Source organism: Anolis carolinensis, unplaced genomic scaffold (assembly GCF_035594765.1).
Source record: "Anolis carolinensis isolate JA03-04 unplaced genomic scaffold, rAnoCar3.1.pri scaffold_10, whole genome shotgun sequence".
Taxonomy (NCBI): domain Eukaryota; kingdom Metazoa; phylum Chordata; class Lepidosauria; order Squamata; family Dactyloidae; genus Anolis; species Anolis carolinensis.
The window spans coordinates 21,506,373-21,527,392 of NW_026943821.1; the positions used below are offsets into that span (position 1 = coordinate 21,506,373).

A 21,020-nucleotide genomic window follows, 5' to 3' on the forward strand; every position below is an offset into this window, starting at 1 on the left:
ATTCATAGATTCTGCATCCATGGATTCATCCAACCATGGTTTGAAAATATTTTGGGGGGAGAAAACCAACCTTGATGCTTTCCATTTTATTTATTTATTTACAGTATCTCTCACCCCGAAGGGGACTCAGGGCGGATCACATTGTATATACATATAAGGCAAACATTCAGTGCCATATAAACATAGAACAGAGACAGAGACAGACGCAGAGGCAATTTAAACCTTCTCCAGCTTCCAGCTTCCTGAGGGTATGCTTGATAATAATAATAATAATAATAATAATAATAATAATAATAGTCCTAGACACTTGGGAAGTGTTCGACTTGTGATTTTGTGATATGAAATCCAGCATATTTATCTTGTTTGCTGTGTCATACAATAATAATAATAATAATGTCCAGGAGCCCCCAATGGCGCAGTGGGTTAAACCGCTGAGCTGCTGAACTTGTTGAACCAAAAGTCGGAAGTTTGAATCCAGGAAGTGGGGTGAGCTCCTGCTGTTCGCCCCAGCTTCTGCCAACCTAGCAGTTCAAAAACATGCAAATGTGAGTAGATCAATAGGTACCTCTCTGGTGGGAAAGTAAAATTCTCCATGCAGTCATGCCGGCCACATGACCTTGGAGGTGTCTATGGACAATACTGGCTCTTCGGCTTAGAAATGGAGATAAATAAATAAGTAAACCAACCCCCAGAGTCGGACACAACTCTGGACATTATTATTATTATTATTTTATGACACAGCAAACAACATAGATATGCTGGATTTTGTATCACAAAATCACAAGTCGAACACTTCCCAAGTGTCTAGGACTGTGTGATGTATTTTCGGATGATGCGTGCAGATCCCTGTAGGGTGGCCTTTTGCAGTTGGCAGATCGTGATTTTGTCAATGTCTATTGTTTCCAAATGCCGGCTGAGATCTTTTGGCACGGCACCCAATGTGCCAATCACCACTTTATTATTATTATTATTATTATTATTATTATTATTATTATTATTATTATTTACCTTAATAATAATGTCCATAGATTTTGGTATCCAAGGGGATTCCTGGGACAAAACCCCAGCAGATTCTGAGTGCCCACTGTATTATTATTACTTATTCATATCCCACTTTTCTCCTATATGGAGGAACTGGGTTCAACTCTACGCTATGAAAGCCCAGTAATTGGTCTTGGACAAATCATCCAGCTGCAGAAGAACACAATGTCAAAAACTCCTCTAAATAATATTTTTCCTAACCAAGTTTGGACAATGCTTGACAAAACAATTAAAACAAAACAATCAAACTGGAGAATGTTGGAACCATCCTTCCGTTGGCAGGCCCCGATCCATGCCAGAGGGGTTACGTTCTGCTTCGTGAGTCACACATTTTGCGAGTTTCGTCTCGTCAATTAAATGTTACCGGACCCTGGTTTTCATTGCTGGCTTCCAAACAATGGCTTCTCCCAGACACTCGTCCTGCCAAGACCTTGTGATGGCTTTGGGAAGTCAATAGTAGATAGACTTGAAATAAATATCTGGTGCTGATCAGAACCCAGAATGGGCTGTTGATGTTGCAATACTAGGAAGAATTCCACCCAGGAGACCGATTCCCAATTCAATTTTCCTGCCAAACTTCTCAGTTGTGTCTGGCTTGGATGTATTTTTGATGTTCAGAGAAACGAGCTCAGATGCAAGTGGGGTTGATGTTGCTACTGCTGGGAGATTTTTTTAAAGTTGGGGATATTTTTTTCCAGTGATAGGCCTGACGCGACCTCACTAAAGTATTTATTGGAAAAGATGTGGTTGTCTTTTGAGCAGCAGAGCTAATGGCTCTCCGTCAGTAGGCTGCTGAATTGGCTGTCAGCATGAGTTGACCTTTCAAGGAACTCTCCAAAGCTTGTTGTTGTGTTATGTGATCTCAAGCCAGCTTTGGATTGTGTCAACACTATGAATGAGAGACGTCATGAGTCCCGGTCACCAACAGCCCTGCTCAGGTTCTACAAACTCAGGGCAGAATGTGTTGACTTATGGTAACCCCATGTGTGGCTGTGTGTGAACCTTCAAGTCATCTCTTGACTTATGGATTTCTTAGGGTTTTCTTAGCCAGGGAAGACTTTGAGGTGGTTTTAACAGTTCATTCTTCTGAAATAGAGCTGTTCTGTCACGCGCTGGGCCTGTAGCTATTGTCTTTGTATAGGACGTATACTTTATGCCCAGCGGGAAGCCTGGGCACCTCAAAGAGAGGTTCTTGAGGATTTTCCTGAAAAGGATAGTCCTTTGAGTCTTTAATGAGGTAACAAAGTCTTTATTATTGAACGAATAATACATCTTCAAGGAGTCAAATAACACTTCAAGGTTTCCTTAATAAACTGTTGGCCTTTCAGTCTGAAAGGCCAGGGGACAGACAATTGGATTTGGATAACTGTGCTTTCTCTATAAGAAGAAAAAACCCCTTATAACCTCTAGCTGATGTGGAACCCACTACCGATTCCAAATGCATCTGGTATCGAGTGGACCTACCAACCAAGGCTTGCAGATGTTTCAGCTTGGGTTCCATGGATCTGTGGTGCTGTTCCCTCTCCGAGGTTTCTTTGGAAACTTTAGGGCTGTTTCCCTCAGGAGCTGTGAGGCTGAGGGGCTGTGAGCTCTTAGCCAGAACCTTTGGGACCTTTCCCCTGGAATTTCTGTTTCTGATTCCTCAGATGGTTTATATTCCCGGATAGTCTATATCCCCCGATGTTCTTGAGATATGAAGCTTTTCTACGGGATGAGCTGGTCTACATCCTATAGCTTAGCTTCCTTAAGTGAGACTGACTTAAAAAATGGCCCCTTCCCTCCCAGAGCCCTGAACAAGGGGTGGAACCAAACTTAATGATGATGGACAGGCGGCCTGCCTTATGACTGCAAACATTAGCAGAAAGAAAATAAAGTTGGAGCTTCTGGTACAGCTGTACCAGCACAAGAGCAGATGCATGGGGTCATACATCATTGAGTAATCTGTGTGTATGAATTGTAAAGAAATGCAAAACTAGTAAGCATGATGATATAGTGACAAATTCAGTTTTAATCATGGTCCTTGTGGGACAAAGGCAGGAGGTAATCCAACGGTCATGGTTAAAACTTCATCACCATAGCTACAAAGTTGGCATTTCTCTTGCTATTGACCCATGCCGCCTGCTCGTAAACCAATATGGATGTTGTCAAGTTGTGTCATCCTCATCCATTCCTTAGAGTTTGCGGCTCTTCATTGTCACTGCACCCCATGGGATTGAAGAGCATTTTGGAAGGATTAAAACACACAAACTTTCCTCTTTTATAATAAGAAATGATTTAATGAGCTGACATAATGATTTTTTTTGGCTTTGCTTTACTTGCAAGAACCGTTGGGGGTGGGGGGTAACCAATTAAACACTCTTTGGTTGATTAATCATCTCTCTTGAAATGTATTATTCCATTTCAGTGACATAAATGGGCATGTTGCCCGTCCATGCTTTAAAAAAAAAGATATTGAGGAAAATGAAAGATAATTTGCAATTAAATCGATAATAGCAAGCCCTTTTAAAAAGCAAATGTCATCCTCCATGTCCTCTGCTTCATTCCTTAAGATGCAAGACCTAAATAGCTTCTGTTTTATGTGTGTGTGCATCAGACCTCTATTCACAACCTTTCGATTAAAAGGAAGAAAACAAAGTCATTGCGGATTAATCTGCAAATTAAAACTTATTTGAAGCTTGCGTCCACCTTAACTTTTATGACATCGTGTGGATCTCTATGTTTTCTTTTTGGCAACACTCATGGTTTCGCTCCCTAAAAAATGGGATCTAACTATATTTTGGGAAGACCATGTATGTCAATAGGAGTCTAAAATAGGAGTGTGAAAGTGTGTATTCATACCTAGTAGAGTCCTATTCACATATATATTACCTTCATCTTTGGGAAGACTATGTACAGTAGAGTCTCACTTATCCAAGACTCGCTTATCCAAGGTTCTGGATAATCCAAGCCATTTTTGTAGTCAGTGTTTTCAATATATCATGATACTTTGGTGCTAAATTCATAAATATAGTAATTACAACATAACATTACTGCGTATTGAACTACTTTTTCTGTCCAATTTGTTGTATAACATGATGTTTTGGTGCTTAATTTATACAATCATAACCTAATTTGATGTTTAATAGGTTCTTCCTTAATTCCTCCTTATTATCCAAGATATTCACTTATCCAAGGTCCATTTAGCTTAGATAAGTGAGACTCTACTGTATTTCAATAGAAATCTATTCGGTACAGATGTATTTGTGGGAGGGTAAATTCATAACTAGTAGACTGCTATTCACCTATATGGTATTTTCAATGGTTAAGACACCTAGGAGAGGCCATATATTATAATGTATTACGATATAATACTGATAATAAGACAATTTAATAATATTAATTATATATTATATATTAAATGTAATATGACTAATAATATTACAATGTAATGATATAGTACAGTATAGTAATTTAATGCTAGTATTGTATTATGCCAATAATATAATGTATTCTATGTGAATGTAATTTGTAAGCTGCTCTGAGTTCCCTTTGGGTTGAGAAGGGCGGCATATAAATGTAGTAAATAAATAAATAAATAAATAAATAATATATCTGAATAGGACTCTGTTAAGTATGTATGTATGGGTACATTCATATCTAGTAGACTCCTGTTCAACTATATGATCTTCTCAAAGGTTAAGGCAGTAGGAGGCTACTAAGTATGGATGGATGTATGGAAGGATACATTCATATGTAGTAGAATCCTATTTACCATACCTATATGGTGCCTTCACTTTGGGGAAGACCATAGATTTAAGAATTTATTAGGTATGGATAAATATGCAGAAGGGTGCATTCATACCCAATAAAATCCTATTCACCGATATGGTCTTCTCAAGTCACTTTTGGGAAGACCATATAGTTATGAGTTCGAGGCCAGCCCGTGTTGGGGTGAGCACCCGACAATTAAAATAAAAAATAGCCCCTGCTCGTTGTTGACCTAAGCAACCCGAAAGATAGTTGCATCTATCAAGTAGGAAATTTAGGTACCACTTATATGTGGGGAGGCTAATTTACGACACCATAAAAATCATCCAGCCGCCGTCGGAATGAGGAAGTTGCCGTTGCAGTGGATGATGAAGCAGCTGCTCCCCCTGTGGCCGGAATCAAGCATACCCTCAGGAAGCTGGAGAAGGTTTAAATTGCCTCTGCGTCTGTCTCTGTCTCTGTTCTATGTTTATATGGCACTGAATGTTTGCCTTATATGTATACAATGCGATCCGCCCTGAGTCCCCTTTGGGGTGAGAAGGACGGAATATAAATACTGCAAATAAATAAATAAATAGGACAAATGTATATGTTAAAGTGTACATTTGTACCTAGTAGGGATATACCTAGGGCGGCATATAAATGTAGCAAATAAATAATAAATAAACAAGATAGATATAGCATAGCATCCTAGGGTGGACTCCCAAAGGCCATCCAGTCCAACCCCATGCGATAGATATGATTGAGAGAGAGAGGTAAGATATAATTTACAATAATATATAATGCTTATAACATATTGTATATACATATACGATATAATACTAATAATACAATATAATAATATTAATTATATACTATATTTTACACGTAATATTACTAGTAAAGTACAATATTTATTGCCAGTATTGTACTATGCTAATAATATAATATTGTATGTAAATTTAATTTGTAAGCCGCTCTGAGTCCCCTTCGGGGTGAGAAGGGCGGGATATAAATATAGCAAATAATAATAGCTTCCTATTCACATATATAGACTTCCCAAAGTCCATAAACCCAAAGCTGTAGGTTTGGAAGATACGTCTATCCAAGATTATGGGGACCTGCTATTTGTCAAAACAAACTGTGTTGCAATACCTGGGATAGACTCACCTTGAAGAATCCTTCTTATGCTCACCTGCATCAATAGGTGACTCTATCGTGTTGTCCAAGAGCCACCACTAGAAGATTTCTCCATGAACCTCCCATGAAAGGATGCTTCATATCTTTGTCCTTCTTCTTGCTCCCAGACAGCTGTTCCCCTTGGGCTTGCCCGATGAATTCACCTTGGTGATCACCCTACTCTTGAAGAAGCAGACCACCAAAGAAAACTGGTACCTCTTCCAGGTTACTGATCGGCATGGATACCCACAGGTAGGTCCAACTGGCATGGCTCAGTCTGTCTATGGTCTCAATCCTCTTTCTGTTCTATCATGATCCCATTCTTTCTGCTGAAGGCCACTTCCAGCTACCTCCTCCCCTTCTTGACCAACTTTAACTAGATCGTATTGAGCAATAGTGCTACTGTTTGCAATGCAAAATATTTTTATCATTATTTGTAGTTTAATGTTGGACAAAATAGGTCCCAACAGTTGAGAAACTCTGTTGGGAAGAATAACAGACCAATGAAAAATTCAGACAATCTTCTTTGATCCCAAAAAGGTGTTGATGTTGTGGGAAGTAGGCTGAAAAGTAACTTTCTGAATGACACATTTACAGATTTGACTATTCATGGAATTGGTTAAAACATTCTCTCTAGAAATCTCTAGGTCCTCCAGTGCAATTCTATGATCATCTTTATAACATAAGTTGCCCATAGAGTCATAATGGAGAACCTAGAGGTTCCTAGAGAAAGCACATTCCTGGGTCCTCCAGTGTGATTTTGTGTCCACAGTTCAAGTGGAAGTTGACCATAGAGTCATATTGGAGAACCTAGAGATTCCTAGAGAAAGCACCTTCCTGGGTCCTCCAGTGTGATTTTGTGTCCACAGTTCAAGTGGAAGTTGACCATAGAGTCATATTGGAGAACCTAGAGATTCCTAGAGAAAGCACCTTCCTGGGTCCTCCAGTGTGATTTTGTGTCCACAGTTCAAGTGGAAGTTGACCATAGAGTCATATTGGAGAACCTAGAGATTCCTAGAGAAAGCACCTTCCTGGGTCCTCCAGTGTGATTTTGTGTCCACAGTTCAAGTGGAAGTTGACCATAGAGTCATGCTGGAGGGCCTAGAAATTCCTAGAGTGGTGTTCTTTCAGGTTAAAAAAGTAGTAATTTTTATTCACAGATTTTTTTAAATTTTCCTGGGAGTCTTGTGTCCCTAACCTCTGTGAATATGGAGGGTGGAATGTATTTTTTTAAGGAAATGATGAGTTATGAAATGTTGGCTTCACCCCACATTAAATTCTTGGAGACCATCTAATCCACTAATGACCCAATCTGGTAAACTGTGAAACCAACCACCACCGATGATGATGATGATGTTGATGATGATGATGATGATGATGATATCTTCTAGCTTCTCTATTGCCTGATACAGTCCTCACCTCTTTCTCTCTTGACAGCCCTATCTTGGTCTTTCTGCTTCTCTTGCTTCTCCTCATGTGCCATTCCTTTCTGCCTCTCTTTCTAGAAAGTTCTCTTAGTGAGCGCCGTCTCCTTTCGCCCCCTCAGCTCTCCCTGGGCATCAACAGCAAAGAGCGCAACCTGGAGTTCCAGGCCAAGGGCCAGGATGAAGAGTTCGTCAGTGCCGTCTTCACAGGCAAAGGGGTGTCCTCTATTTTTGACCTCAAGTGGCACAAGATGGTCCTCAATGTCCAAAACCAAGTGGTTTCGGTCCACATTGACTGCAGCTACATCTCGTCCAAGCCGTTGAGGCCTCGCCGGCAGCTGATCACCGAAGGGAATTCATTTGTTGGACTGGATGCTGTCCAGGGTGCTCCCGTCTCGAAACTTATTTGGTGTACAGCCTCCTTTCCATTAAAAATATTACTCACCGTCCCCTGGAAGGGGGCGTGGCTTAGAGGGGTGGGCGTGGCTACTGATCAAGAGGGTGGGGCTGAGCCTCTCCCCTCGTCCAAGATGCAGGGCTGCGAGGGGAAGTGGGCGGGGCCACAAATGGGTGGCCAGGACTGGGATGGGCGGAGTTACGAGCTCTGAGTCAGGGCTGAGCTTCTATCCCTGTCCTGCGGCGCCTGCCAGGTCACAGGCTAGAGGAGGGGGCGGGGCCTCTTTCCAAGTGCCTGATGGGGCTGAACCTCTATACCCCACTCCCGTGTTCTAACAAGCACCTCAGGGGAGATATACAGAGGCTCAGCCCTGTCTTGCACTCTTGGGAAAAGACCCCACCCCTAACCCCACCCTTTAGTCCTAAAAGGCCTCTCAGGAGAGGTATAGAGGCTCATCCCTGTCTCGGACTCTTGGAAGGAGGCCCCGCCCCCTTCCCTAGCTCCTCTGTGTCCCAAAAAGCGCCTCATGAGAGGTATAGATTCTCAGCCCTGTCTCGGGCTCTTGGGAAGAAGCCACGCCCACTCCTCTAGCTCCGCCCCCTGTTTCCTAACAGGCGCCTCAGGTGCTCAGCCCTGTCTCTGGCACTTGGGAAGAGGCCCCGCCCCTCTCCTGGCCCTGCCTCCGTGTTCTAATAGGTGCCATCACCGCCCCCCTGGATCACTGCAGTGCCCACCAGGGGGTGGTAGCGCCCACTTTGGGAATCACTGTTCTACACTGTAGAATGAATGCTGTTTGACACCTCTTTCACTCCCATGTCTTAGTGTTCCGGCATCCTGAGAATTGTACTTGAGTTTTCTTGGACATATAATTCTACTGCCTCCCCAAACTACAACTCCAATGATTGCCATAGCATTGAGTCGTGGCTGTTAAAATGGTCACAAGTTGAATTAATTCTACAATGTAGATGCATCCAAAGATATTGTCCAACTTGGAAAGTTGCTTTTATACCCTCACTTCTGCAGAATGGTCCCTTGAACCTGCAAAACTTTGCTAAGGGAAGAAAGTGAGGTTTGAGATCCATATAAGGAGCTATCTAAGAGTTTGTAGGCATGAATCATGTCCAAGATAGTATCTGGTGGCAATTTAAGGAGGCTACTAGACTTTAATTTTTTCTGCAGTAGTTTTTTTAGCACCTCTTCAAATGTGTTTATGAAAGGAAGGGCTTCAAATTCCATGAAAAAAGTCCACTTTGGATAAATATTGTCTAATTTACAAGTCATGTGGAAAGGTTTCCTCCAACGCAAAACCGAGATGGAATGAATGTTCACCATTCTTCCTTTTTCAGCTTAAAAAATAAGGAGTGTCCCAGCATTCATGAGATCAACAGCACAGCAAGATCTTTGTGCATTTACATGCTGCAAAGAATCCCAGGGAGTTATCCTGCATAGAGATGTACGTGGTTTTTCTGTACAAAAACAACTTTAATAATGGCGATAGAGTATCGGGAAGGAAGGAAGGAGTCGTTGCTTGTTGAGAAGCCTAAGAAAAGTTGCATATTTATACAATAAAAGACAAATGGTTGTGCATTTCCAGGAAGCACTTTTGAAATCCTTGCAATTGATTAGTCAAAGCATCATTAACAACAAATGAAGTTATTTCGGGGATAAGTGCATTTTGTGATAAATCAATTGTTTTCCAGAAAGCCTACTTGAAATTGGGTACAATTATGTGACACTATTGGGCAAAGCTTTAGTATGCCAACATTTCCGCAGGATTGATGTTAGGACTACTGGTGACATTCTATGATGAAGGACAAAACTACTTCTGTAGCAAGATGGCTACTGGTATGTCCATGATAGCAGCTAGCCAAGGCTCTTAGATGAGAAAAGCTAGGCCCATCCTCATTACTTTGCTACTACCTTTGGTGTGTGTATATCAGAGGTAGCTGAAATGGTGTGCATATATCAATGAAGCTGAAATGTGGACTTCAATAGGTCCATAGATGTGGGTCTGTCATGGTGGCCTCAATAAATCCATGGATGAGGGTCTCGCAATATTGGCTTCAATAGGTCCATAGATAGGTCTTGCAATGCTGCCTTCAATAAGTCCATAGATGTGGGTCTGTCATGGTGACCTCAATAAGTCAATGGATGGGGTTCTCACAATATTGGCTTCAATAGGTTCATAGATGGGACTCTATCAATGGTGGCTTCAATAGGTCCATAGGTAGATGTCTTTCAGTGGTGCTTTCAATAAGTCCATGGACGGGGGTCTTGCAGTGGGTAATAGCTTCAGGAAATCCACGAATGGGCATCTTGTAATGGTGGCTTCAATAAATCAATGGACAGAGGTCTTACAATGATGGTTTCAGGAAATCCATGGACGGGGTCTTATAATGAACTTCAATAAGTTCATAGATAGTGATCTGGTAATGGTGGCTTCAATAAATCCATGGATGGGGGTCTTCCAATGGTGGCTTCAGGAAGTCCATGGATGGGGGGTCTTGAATATTGGCTTTAATAGGTCCATATGTAGATGTCTTGCAGTGGTGCTTTTAATAAGTTTATGGGCGGGGGTCTTGCAGTGGTGGCTTCAGGAAATCCATGGATGGGAGTCTTGTAATGTTGGCTTCAATATGTCAATGGACAGGGGTCTTGTAATGGTGGCTTCAGTAACTCCATGGATGGGGGTCTTACAATGGTGGCTTCAGGAATCCATGGATAGGGGTCTTACAATGGTGGCTTCAGGAATCCATGAACGGGGGTCTTATAATGGTGCCTTGAATTAGTCCATGGATGGGGATCTTGTTATGATGACTTCAATAAGTCCATAGATGGGGATCTGGTAAATGGTGGCTTCAGTAACTCCATGGATGGGGGTCTTACAATGGTGGCTTCAGGAAGTCCATGGATGGGGATCTTGCAGTATGGGTCATGCTATGTGAATGTGGTCCATCAAGCAATCAGTTAACATCCACTTTCATGGGTAAATCTAATGGGCAAGTTTGCTCCTTCTTTTAGGTTCTTTTCAACATCTCCTTTTCTGTGATGCTAGAAATTTGGGGACTATAGGAGAGGCAGAATTCTTATGGAGGGAGTGCTACTGTTTTGCCCCCTACCATAGATACAATCTTGTTGGAAACAAAGAAAAAAAGATGCAGACTCAAGATGACTGGATAAAAGAACAGACTGGAAGCTTCCTGTTTTGCCCCCTACCATAGATACAATCTTGTTGGAAACAAAGAAAAAAAGATGCAGACTCAAGATGACTGGATAAAAGAACAGACTGGAAGCTTCTTTGTGTATCTTGATGGAGGAGGAGACAGACAAAGAAAAGAGTTTACTTGGCTCCCCTTGGTTGCATCCCACTCCCGGCCAGTTGGCAGCGGTTGCCTCAGAAATAGGCTTTCCAAAACTTCTGCATCCCAAAGCATGAGGTTCATTCAGTATGGAGGGGGGCTCATGATGTAATGGTGCTGTCAGTTCCTTCCAAAAATGAAATCCGATCCTGTCTGCAAAGCCCTGGCACACAGCCCAAGGTCAAAGAGATGAAACCAGAGTCGAAAAGTCCCAGGACAGAGAAGTAAATTAGGGAATTTCCAGATTTTGTTTTCATTTGGAAGACAGTTTTCACCCCCAAACCACGCTTAGTTCATCTAATGCAAGAAGCCAAGGAAAAATACTGGTAGAGTATGTATTTTTCCCTCTCAGAAGGATGGATGCTTTCAAATAACAGAGTTTGCAAACTATTTGATTCAATTTTCAAAGGAGACTACAGCTCTTAAACAAAACCTAAACATCCAGCTCAAAACCTGAAATTTTGCAATCCAGGAATTGTGGAACGAGTGAAGTATTTGTCAAAAGGCAGAGGGTGTGTCTACACTGTGGAATTAATGCAGTTTGATACCACTTGAACTGTGCAATGGAATCTTAGGGGTCAAAGTTTGGTGAGACACCTGCACTCTTTGGCAGAGAAGACTAAAGTCCTTGTAAAACTACAACTCCCACTATTCCATAACATTCATCCACAGCAGTATCAAACTGCATTAATTCAACAGTGTGGATGCACAAACAGTTTAATTTTAGCATTCCAGCAGTGGTGTTGATTAACTGAAGCTTCTTTCTGTTAATAATAATAATAATAATAATAATAATAATAATAATAATAATAATAATTTCAGATTATTATTATTATTATTATTATTATTATTATTATTATTATTATCTTGAATAAACTGCATCTTATTTATTTAGATTCCCAATTTAAGGTCCCAGTTAAGTGATTTTGCCTCTTTGTTTTCCAGTTTGACATCCAGCAGCTACACATCTACTGCGACCCAGCCATGGCCATGCACGAGGGATGCTGTGAGGTCTCTGACAATGGGGTGAGTCGCATTGCAGATATGCAAAACCTGTCACTTTTATTTGTTGGATGCTTTTCTGCAAGTTTTGTCACACGGAAACTCCATAACCAAGACACGTTCCCCCCTCTCCTAGTAGAAAAAGCAGTTTTCCCCAGCATTAAAATAGTGATGCCTTCTTTCCACATTTATTCATATCTAAAATTGTGTATCATGTTCCCTGTTCCGAACCACAAGCAAGACTTTCTATTAAGGTTGATGTGAGTTGCTGCTATGCATTCGATATATGTTTCTCCCAGGGGCCTCGACATAGAATTTTTTAAAATAACAAAACTCAAAAGCACCAAAGGTTACCGTCTTGAAACATAATTAAACCAACAATCATATTAAAATATTATTATTATTATTATTATTATTATTATTATTATTATTATTGACACAACGACATAGTATGACACAGCGAACAAGATAGATATGCTGGATTTTGTGTCACAAAATCACAAGTCGAACACTTCCCAAGCATTTAGGACTGTGTGATGGATTTTCGGATGATGTGTGCAGATCCCAGTCAGGTGGCCTTTTGCAGTTGACAGATCGTGAATTTGTCAATGTCTATTGTTTCCAAATGCCGGCTGAGATCTTTTGGCACGGTACCCAGTGTGCCCATCACCACCGGGACCACCTGTACTGGTTTCTGCCAGAGTCTTTGCAGTTCAGTCTTGAGGTCCTGATAGTGGTTGAATTTTTCCTGTTGTTTTTCATCAATGCAACTGTCACCTGGAATGGCGACATCAATGATCCAAACCTTTTTCTTTTCCACAACTGTGATGTCTGGTGTGTTGTGTTCCAGAACTTTGTCAGTCTGGATTTGAAAGTCCCACAGTATCTTTGTGTGTTCATTTTCCACGACCTTTGCAGGTTTGTGATCCCACCAACCAATTATTATTATTATTATTATTATTATTATTATTATTATTATTATGCCTGAAAAGTGAAACTTTCTGACCCAGCAATTAGGAAGGCCAATGCTCATCCTCAACATGCTTACTTGAATGAATAAAAGTTCGTGCAACTAACCCACGGCTCCTTGGGGTGAACCAGATATTATTTGTTCAGCACACATTTGGAACAGCCGCTATGTTTTTTTTGCTTCAGAAGCAGAAAATCATTTTGCTTCAGAAGCAAAAGGCTAATGAGACAATCCCTGGCCCACACATTCGATTAGGAGACCTTGGTCTTACTGTAATTGAAGAGACTCGGAGGTCATAATCCTGCACTTTTAATGCAACCCTAAATTATAGCTGTTCTGGCCATAGGAACCAGGAATTGGAAGAAAGTCCTTGTGCCAGAGGAAGTGGCTGAGCTGCCCTTATGATGGAATAACCACCTTCTGCTGGATCATTTTTGCAGAAGAATCCACTGCAGAAGAATCCATCGAAGGATGGAATAGAGTGGAATCTAAACCCACTCCAGCACTAAAGCAGAGCAACTAAACCAGCCTATAGACCTGGGCCAGAGTTGTTATTACATACAACTCCTATTTAAGGTGACCCTTTTCTAGGTATTTTATGGAGAAGGTTTGCCATTGCTTTCCTCTGAGGCTGAGAGAGAGAGACTTACCCAAGGTCACTGTTGGTTTCCATAGCTAAGTGGGGATTCGGACCATGGTCTCTAAGCATCCTGAGACAGTGCTCAAACCATTATACTAGAACATCTCTGTGGGCCAGAGTAGTTCAAAGTAATTCATTTCTTGTTGTTGTTGTTGTTGTTGTGTGCCTTCAAGTCATTTCTGACTTATGGTGAACCTAAGGTGAACCTATCACAGGGTCTTCCTGGAAAGATTGGTTCATGGCCTTCCTTTGAGACTGAGAGCTTGTGGCTCACCCAAGGTCATCCATTGGGTTTCTTTGGCCAGGCATGGAATTAAACCCTAATCTCCAGAGTCATAGTCTAGCACTCAAACCCATACACTATGTTGGTTAAGCAGTTTCTTACATCTCTTAGACCAATGATGGGCAACCTTTTGCACTTGGTGTGTCAAAATTCACCAAAAAAATCTAGCATGACTTGGGTAGTGTGTCACTTCGAGAAAAAAACCCATAATCTCACAATATATATAGTTTAAATAACAAAAAAATATAATTGTAATATATAACTGTATTTAATAAACCAAAAACTATTTACTGCCATTATTTCCATGTACAACAATCTATGGTACCTCTTGCAGTTTCCATGCTGATTTCTCTCTATTGTAGTTTCAATGTAGTCATGAATAATGAATAATATAATAATAATATAATAGTAATAATATAATAATATACTACAATAATAATATTATAATAATAGAGTGAATATATATATATATATATATATATATATATATATATATATATATGTTGGATAATAAGGAGGAATTAAGGAAAAGCCTATTAAACATCAAATTAGGTTATGTTTTTACAAATTAAGCACCAAAACATCATGTTATACAACAAATTTGACAGAAAAAGTAATTCAATACGCAGTAATGCTATGTAGTAATTACTGTATTTACGAATTTAGCACCAAAATATCACAATGTATTGAAAACATTGACCACAAAAATGTTTTGGATAATCCAGAATGTTGGATAAATAAGTGTTGGATAAGTGAGACTCTACTGTATATGTGTGTGTGTGTGTGCGTGTGTGTGTGTGTGTGTGTGTGTGTGTGTGTGTGTGTGTGTGTATATATATATATATATATATATATATATATATATATATATATATATAAAAATGTCATGTGCATAATTCCCATGGAGTAAACAACAAAACCACTGGACCAAATCACACTAAATTTGGCCACAAAAGACATAATCATCCAATCAATCTGCATGTAGCAGCATGTCAGCAAAAATGGCTAGGCGTGTCAGTGCTGACACGCGTGTCATAGGTTGGCCATCACTGTCTTAGACAATGGCTCACAGACATTGGATTCTGCTGATCCTCAGCCATCTTTGTGAACTAGGATTCTTACATTTGGTGTAACCATCTAGTGTGCAAGCCATTGGACTTTTGATTGGCTTGTGAAAAGAGGTATTGAGAAGTCCTTGTGTAAGGATCTCCCAGGGTTGAACAACCAGCCATCCATGGTGCTGTGGAAAGGTGTGCAGGTCTAGCATAGTTCCACTTTCCTTACTTGATCACTCATAATCCTGCAAAGTTGACATTGTGTTTTGTTGTCTCCCAAATAAGATCTTGGCCAACTGTGTCCATTGATTGCTCGGCTCCAAAACCCATACAGATCAACCCAGGACAATGGTAGTTTGCTCACCAAAACCTTTTCTCTCCTTCTGTAGTGCTTCCCGGAAGTTTCCAAAACACGCCGGGATGTGGAAGTCATGCAGAGCAACGACCTGATCGAGATCAACCCCCAGACAGAAGGGAAAGTCTACACGCGTTGTTTCTGCTTGGAGGAACCTCAGAGCAAGCAGGTGAGGAATATCACCCAGCAAGAGAAAGATGAAGTAGTGAAGGCAGTTTGTGACATTGTCAGAATAAATTAGAAAGTGTCAGGTGAAAATCTTGCATCTGCATTGACCTCTCGATTTTACTTTCGGCCTGGAGTGGGCAACCAAGGAAGGCTATGGGGTGTAACTAGATGCTCAGGAGATCCTAAAAGACCAGCTCATACCCAAAAAAGGAATGGATCCCAAGTATCTCCTACGAGGAGCATTTCCTTCATGTTTTGGATCCATGAGAGGTCTTTTTGAACTACAGGAAATCAGGAGAAGTCCTTCAGACCACAAATTAAGAAATAAACATGTTGGAAATTTATTTATTTATTTATTTACTACATTTACATGCCACTCTTCTCACCCCAAAGGGGTCTCAGAGTGGCTTACAAATCGAATGTACATACAATATATTATTAGCATAGCACAATATAAGCATTAAATTACTATATTGTACTATATAATTTTATGGTAATATTATTAGTAATATTACATTTAATATATAATATATAATTAATATTATATTGTATTATTAATTAGTATAATATTGTATTACATTATAATATTATTATCAATATTATAAGTACATACATTATATTGTATATTTATAAATGGCTTCTTCTATAGATGGCATGTTGGGACAAAAATATATTTTGGGAAAAAAATTGTAAATTTTTTGTTTGAACTTTAGGCGTGGCAAAGGTCTCAATAAAGATCATTTGGGGAGTTTCTCCATGCTTTCAGCCAAACGAGACTTTTGGCCAATAGAAGGTGACTTGAAAGTTGACTCACCACCATCATTGACATGAAAGACATCAAGGAGGAGTTAGTGGACCACAGACCTGTAATTTCACCATTTGTTTTCTATTTTCTCAGGAGCTGACTGCAGCTGGGAAGGTTGCTGTGAAAGGTGACCAAGGAACAACAGTGAGTTGTATGAGAGAAACGTTTGTGATGGCTTCTTCCAACCTAGTGTCCTCTATTGTACTGAAGTTCCCATAATCTCCGCAAAAGTGTAGCTGGAGGGAATCAAATTGGAGAAATATCCAATGTAGAACCTAAAAATGTTCATATGGATATGAGTGGTGATTTGTGGTGGCTATGAACCTGCAGTACCCATTGAAAAGATCTCCATTTCTTTTAGACACTCCAACCACTCTTAAGTTTCCTACTTTTTCTCAGTTTGCCATCTTGGAATAATAATGTTGACCTACCTCATAGTGTTGCTGTTAAGGATTGCTACAATGGGAAGAACTTACTAAAAGGAACTTACTAAATCAGTGAAGTTCAAGGGAAGATCTTGAGATGTGGATCTGTGAATTCATTTATCCACTTCTTGCAAAATATGTCCTCTCAAGGGCCCTTATTCTATGACATTCTCTGGCCAGAAGTCTTTTATTTACCCACTAGCTGTGCCCGGCCACGCGTTGCTGTGGCGTTGTCTGGTGGTGTTGGTGAGAAATTGTTGAGCTAGTGGTGGTATTGAATGCCTGTTGTATGGTTGTCTTTATGTTTAGTATGCACACTGAAGTGGATTATATGGCAGTGTGGAGTCAAGATAATCCAGTTCAAAGCAGATAATATAAGATTATAAATGGGTTATATAGCTGTGTGGAAGGGCCTTGAGTCTACATTGCCATATAATCCAGTTAAAATCTGATAATCTGTGGAAGAGGCCTAAGTGAGGCCTAACTGTGCCAGTCCCCTGGGCTGAGTAGGTTGCTAGGAGACCAAGTGGGCAGAGCTTAGCCTTCAAACTGGCAGCAATTGGATAAAAATTATTATTCCTCTCCCTGTAATTAGGACTTTATTTTTCTTTTCCTTTTTGTTGTATCAACCTAGAGCCATGAATGATGGTTTGTGTTATCAAATTTCGAGGTTGGGGGGCCTGTAGTTTTGTTGTTTTGTCCGCTGCCCTGATGCCATCACCCTTTTATATATATAGATGTGTCTTCTCTAGGCATTTTCTAGGTCAGCCATTGTATTTTTAAGCCAGATGTCCTCCCGTTATCCAGGTTGGATCTACACTGCCATATAATCCAGTTTCTGAATCCAGATTACAGTAGAGTCTCACTTATCAAAGCTAAACGGGCCGGCAGAACGTTGGATAAGTGATGTTGGATAATAAGGAGAGATTAAGGAAAAGCCTATTAAACATCAAATTAGGTTATGATTTTACAAATTAAGCACCAAAACATCGTGTTAGACAACAAATTTGACAGAAAAAGTAGTTCAATCTGCAGTAATGCTATGTAGCAACTACTGTATTTATGAATTTAGCACCAAAATATCATGATGTTTTGAAAACATTGACTACAAAAATGCGTTGGATAATCCAGAACGTTGGATAAGTGAGTGTTGGATAAGTGAGACTCTACTGTATATTGCTGTGAGTCTTTTGGGATGCATGGCCATGTAGTCCAAGTCCAAGCAGATAATCTTCCCGTCAGATCTTCCTATGGTCAGAGATTGTTGCAAACTGGAAGATCTCACTGACCAAACTACAAATCCCAGTTTTCCAAAGGATGCAGTCAAAACTATATAAATGGAATCAGAAATTCTGTGACTGTGAGGTATAAAAAGATCTCTGGAAGACCTCCTTAATTTTTTTCCAATTTCCTTACCCACCGTTTGTGAATAAAACTCAGCTTGTTCCTGCAGAACCTTGCAGCACTTAAAGCTTCATTGATGCCAATCCTTTCCTGGAAAGAGCCTAATAAACAGTGGTTTCTGAGGCCTCCTTTGTGTGGCCCAGACTCCAGAGCCATCAATGCTGAAAAGAAACCAAGGAAAGTCTCGTTTGCCCTGGAGACTCATAAACTAAGCTGGACTCTTCCGTCTCTATTTGACTAATGCAGCCACTAACTTAGATGCAACTTTCCTTCATTTCAAGAATGCAGAAAATATTTTTTTAAATCTCCCTGCTGGACAGATGATGAAAACTTTTACAAAAAAAAAAAATTAAAAACTTATTTATTTATTTCCAATATTTATATCCCTCCCTTCTCACCCGAAGGAACTTTGGAACTTTGGAACTTTGTCAAAGGATTTCCCCGGCACAAAGTGTGGAGTTTTTTTTTCTGTTTCAAGTAACTTTTTTGTGCCAAACAACATCCCCATTGCCTTATTGTAAAGCAGCCTCTTGGGGTTTGTTATTGGAGAAAAGCAAGACATAAATAAAATAGAATAGTTTCCTTATAGAAAAAAAAGTGCAATAGAAATGCAATGCAATGCAGTGAGTTCTTCTCAATAGTGTGAGGTTTTTGGAAAATAGCTTTTTCCCCTTTACATGTTAAAAATTATATTTAAAAACCCAAAGAGGGGGAAAAAACACAATATATGACCATGCTTTTTCCTATTTTGTTGTGAATAAGAAACATTGCAGCTATTCTAATATTGTGTTGTCGAAGGCTTTCACGGCAGAATCACTGATTTGCTGTGAGTTTTCCAGGCTGTATGACCATGTTCCAGAAGCATTCTCTCCTGACGTTTCACCCACATCTATGGCAGGCATCCTCAGAGGTTGTGAGGTTTAATATATTTTAATAAGAATATTCTAATATTCTTTGCATCACTAATCGATAGGCATTTCTGTACCCAATAGAGATCTTGAGTTACTTTGGTGTCTGTTATTCTCTTGAACTTGTTGAATCTCTAGTTCTATTTAGAGATAGGACACATCTACGCTATAGAATTAATGCAGTTTCAGGCCATTTTAGCTGCCATGACTCAATGCCATGGAATCCTGGGAGTTGTAGTTTTGGGGAGGCACAAGCCCTTAAGTCTAGTTGTGTCCAACTCTGGGGGTTGGTGCTCATCTCCATTTCTAAGCTGAAGAGCTGGCGTTGTCCATAGACACCTCCAAGGTCATGTGGCCGGCATGACTGCATGGAGCGCTGTTACCTTCCCACCAGAGTTCCCACCACCTATTCATCTACTCGCATTTGCATGTTTTTGAACTACTGGGTTGGCAGAAGCTGGGGCTAACAGTTGGAGCTCGCCTCCACTCCACAGATTCAAACCACTGACTCCGGCATGACTGCATGGAGTGCCGTTACCTTCCCACCAGAGCGGTACCTATTTATCTACTCACATTTGCATGTTTTAGAACAGCTGGGTTGGCAGAAGCTGGGGCTAACAGTTGGAGCTCACCTCCACTCCACAGATTCAAACCACTGACTCTGGCATGACTGCATGGAGTGCTGTTACCTTCCCACCAGAGCGGTACCTATTTATCTACTCACATTTGCATGTTTTAGAACAGCTGGGTTGGCAGAAGCTGGGGCTAACAGTTGGAGCACACCTCCATTCCACAGATTCAAACCACTGACTCCAGCATGACTGCATGGAGTGCCGTTACCTTCCCACCAGAGTGGTACCTATTCATCTACTCACATTTGCATGTTTTCGAACTGCTGGGTTGGCAGAAGCTGGGGCTAACAGTTGGAGCTCACCTCCACTCCACAGATACAAACCACTGACCTTTCAATCAGCAAGTTCAGCAGCTCAGCTACAATTCCAGAATACCATAGCATTGAGTCATGGCAATTAAAGCAGAGGCTTTTTGTAGGATTAAGTAAACAACTCACACTTTGGCTACAGAGTTACGGAAAGGTAAACTGAGCCAGATTTCTAGAAGTAATTTCCGAGCTAATCTAAAGGGAGCCGTGCAAGGCTCTCCCATCCCTAATTCAATCAGATTTACCATCTGTTATTATAAAGCAAAAGCAAAATCCAACGGCACTTAGAAGGCACACGGCTCCGTTGATAATAAATAATGGGTAATAGATGGACAATTAAGAAACAGAAAGGCAAAAATGGTAACAAAGCTCAAACAATAAGAAGGCTAATAGTTGCACATATAAGCCCCACCTGATAAATACCATCCAGAATTGACAACAGATGGGCTGGAAATATAGAGCATGCACAGAAAAAAATAGGCAATTAATTTCCCAATCCGCTACATATTATAAATTATTTAGTATCGATGCCATTGTGTGCTTTCGGGAGCTTTCTGTTTCGGCTGCCGCCCCTTGAGTTATTGGATTGGGCTATTTTTAGAAGCCTGTAGGAAGCATAAAGTGTTGCCTGGCTTGGAAGGAGAGAGGAGGACTATAAAGGAAAAGGTGCATCAAAGCATGGATCCCGCTCAATGTCAAGGACCGTGCCTGCATTTGGATGAGCCTCTCTTTGGAAATTGTGAGCCTCATCCAAATGTATACCTGAGTTTGCACAGAAGCTCTGTGAGCCAGAGACTATCTATATATATAAAAGAGTGATGGCATCACGGCAACTCACAAAACAACAAAACTACAGGCCCCCCAACCTCGAAATTTGATGACACAACACATCATCCACGGCTCTAGGTTGATACAACAAAAAGAAAAGAAAAATAAAGT

General features: G+C 40.5%; 1 protein-coding gene across 1 annotated transcript in view; it reads left to right on the top strand.

Moving 5' to 3' along the window:
* Nucleotides 1-21,020, top strand: part of col16a1 (collagen type XVI alpha 1 chain) — a 167,914-nt gene that overhangs the window by 34,750 nt on the left and 112,144 nt on the right. Inside the window, exons 5-9 of the mRNA XM_062962528.1 lie at nucleotides 6,075-6,198; nucleotides 7,493-7,781; nucleotides 12,052-12,152; nucleotides 15,466-15,600; nucleotides 16,498-16,548. Of these exons, the coding sequence (XP_062818598.1) occupies nucleotides 6,075-6,198; nucleotides 7,493-7,781; nucleotides 12,052-12,152; nucleotides 15,466-15,600; nucleotides 16,498-16,548 (700 nt within the window). The remainder of the gene's footprint in view (nucleotides 1-6,074; nucleotides 6,199-7,492; nucleotides 7,782-12,051; nucleotides 12,153-15,465; nucleotides 15,601-16,497; nucleotides 16,549-21,020) is intronic.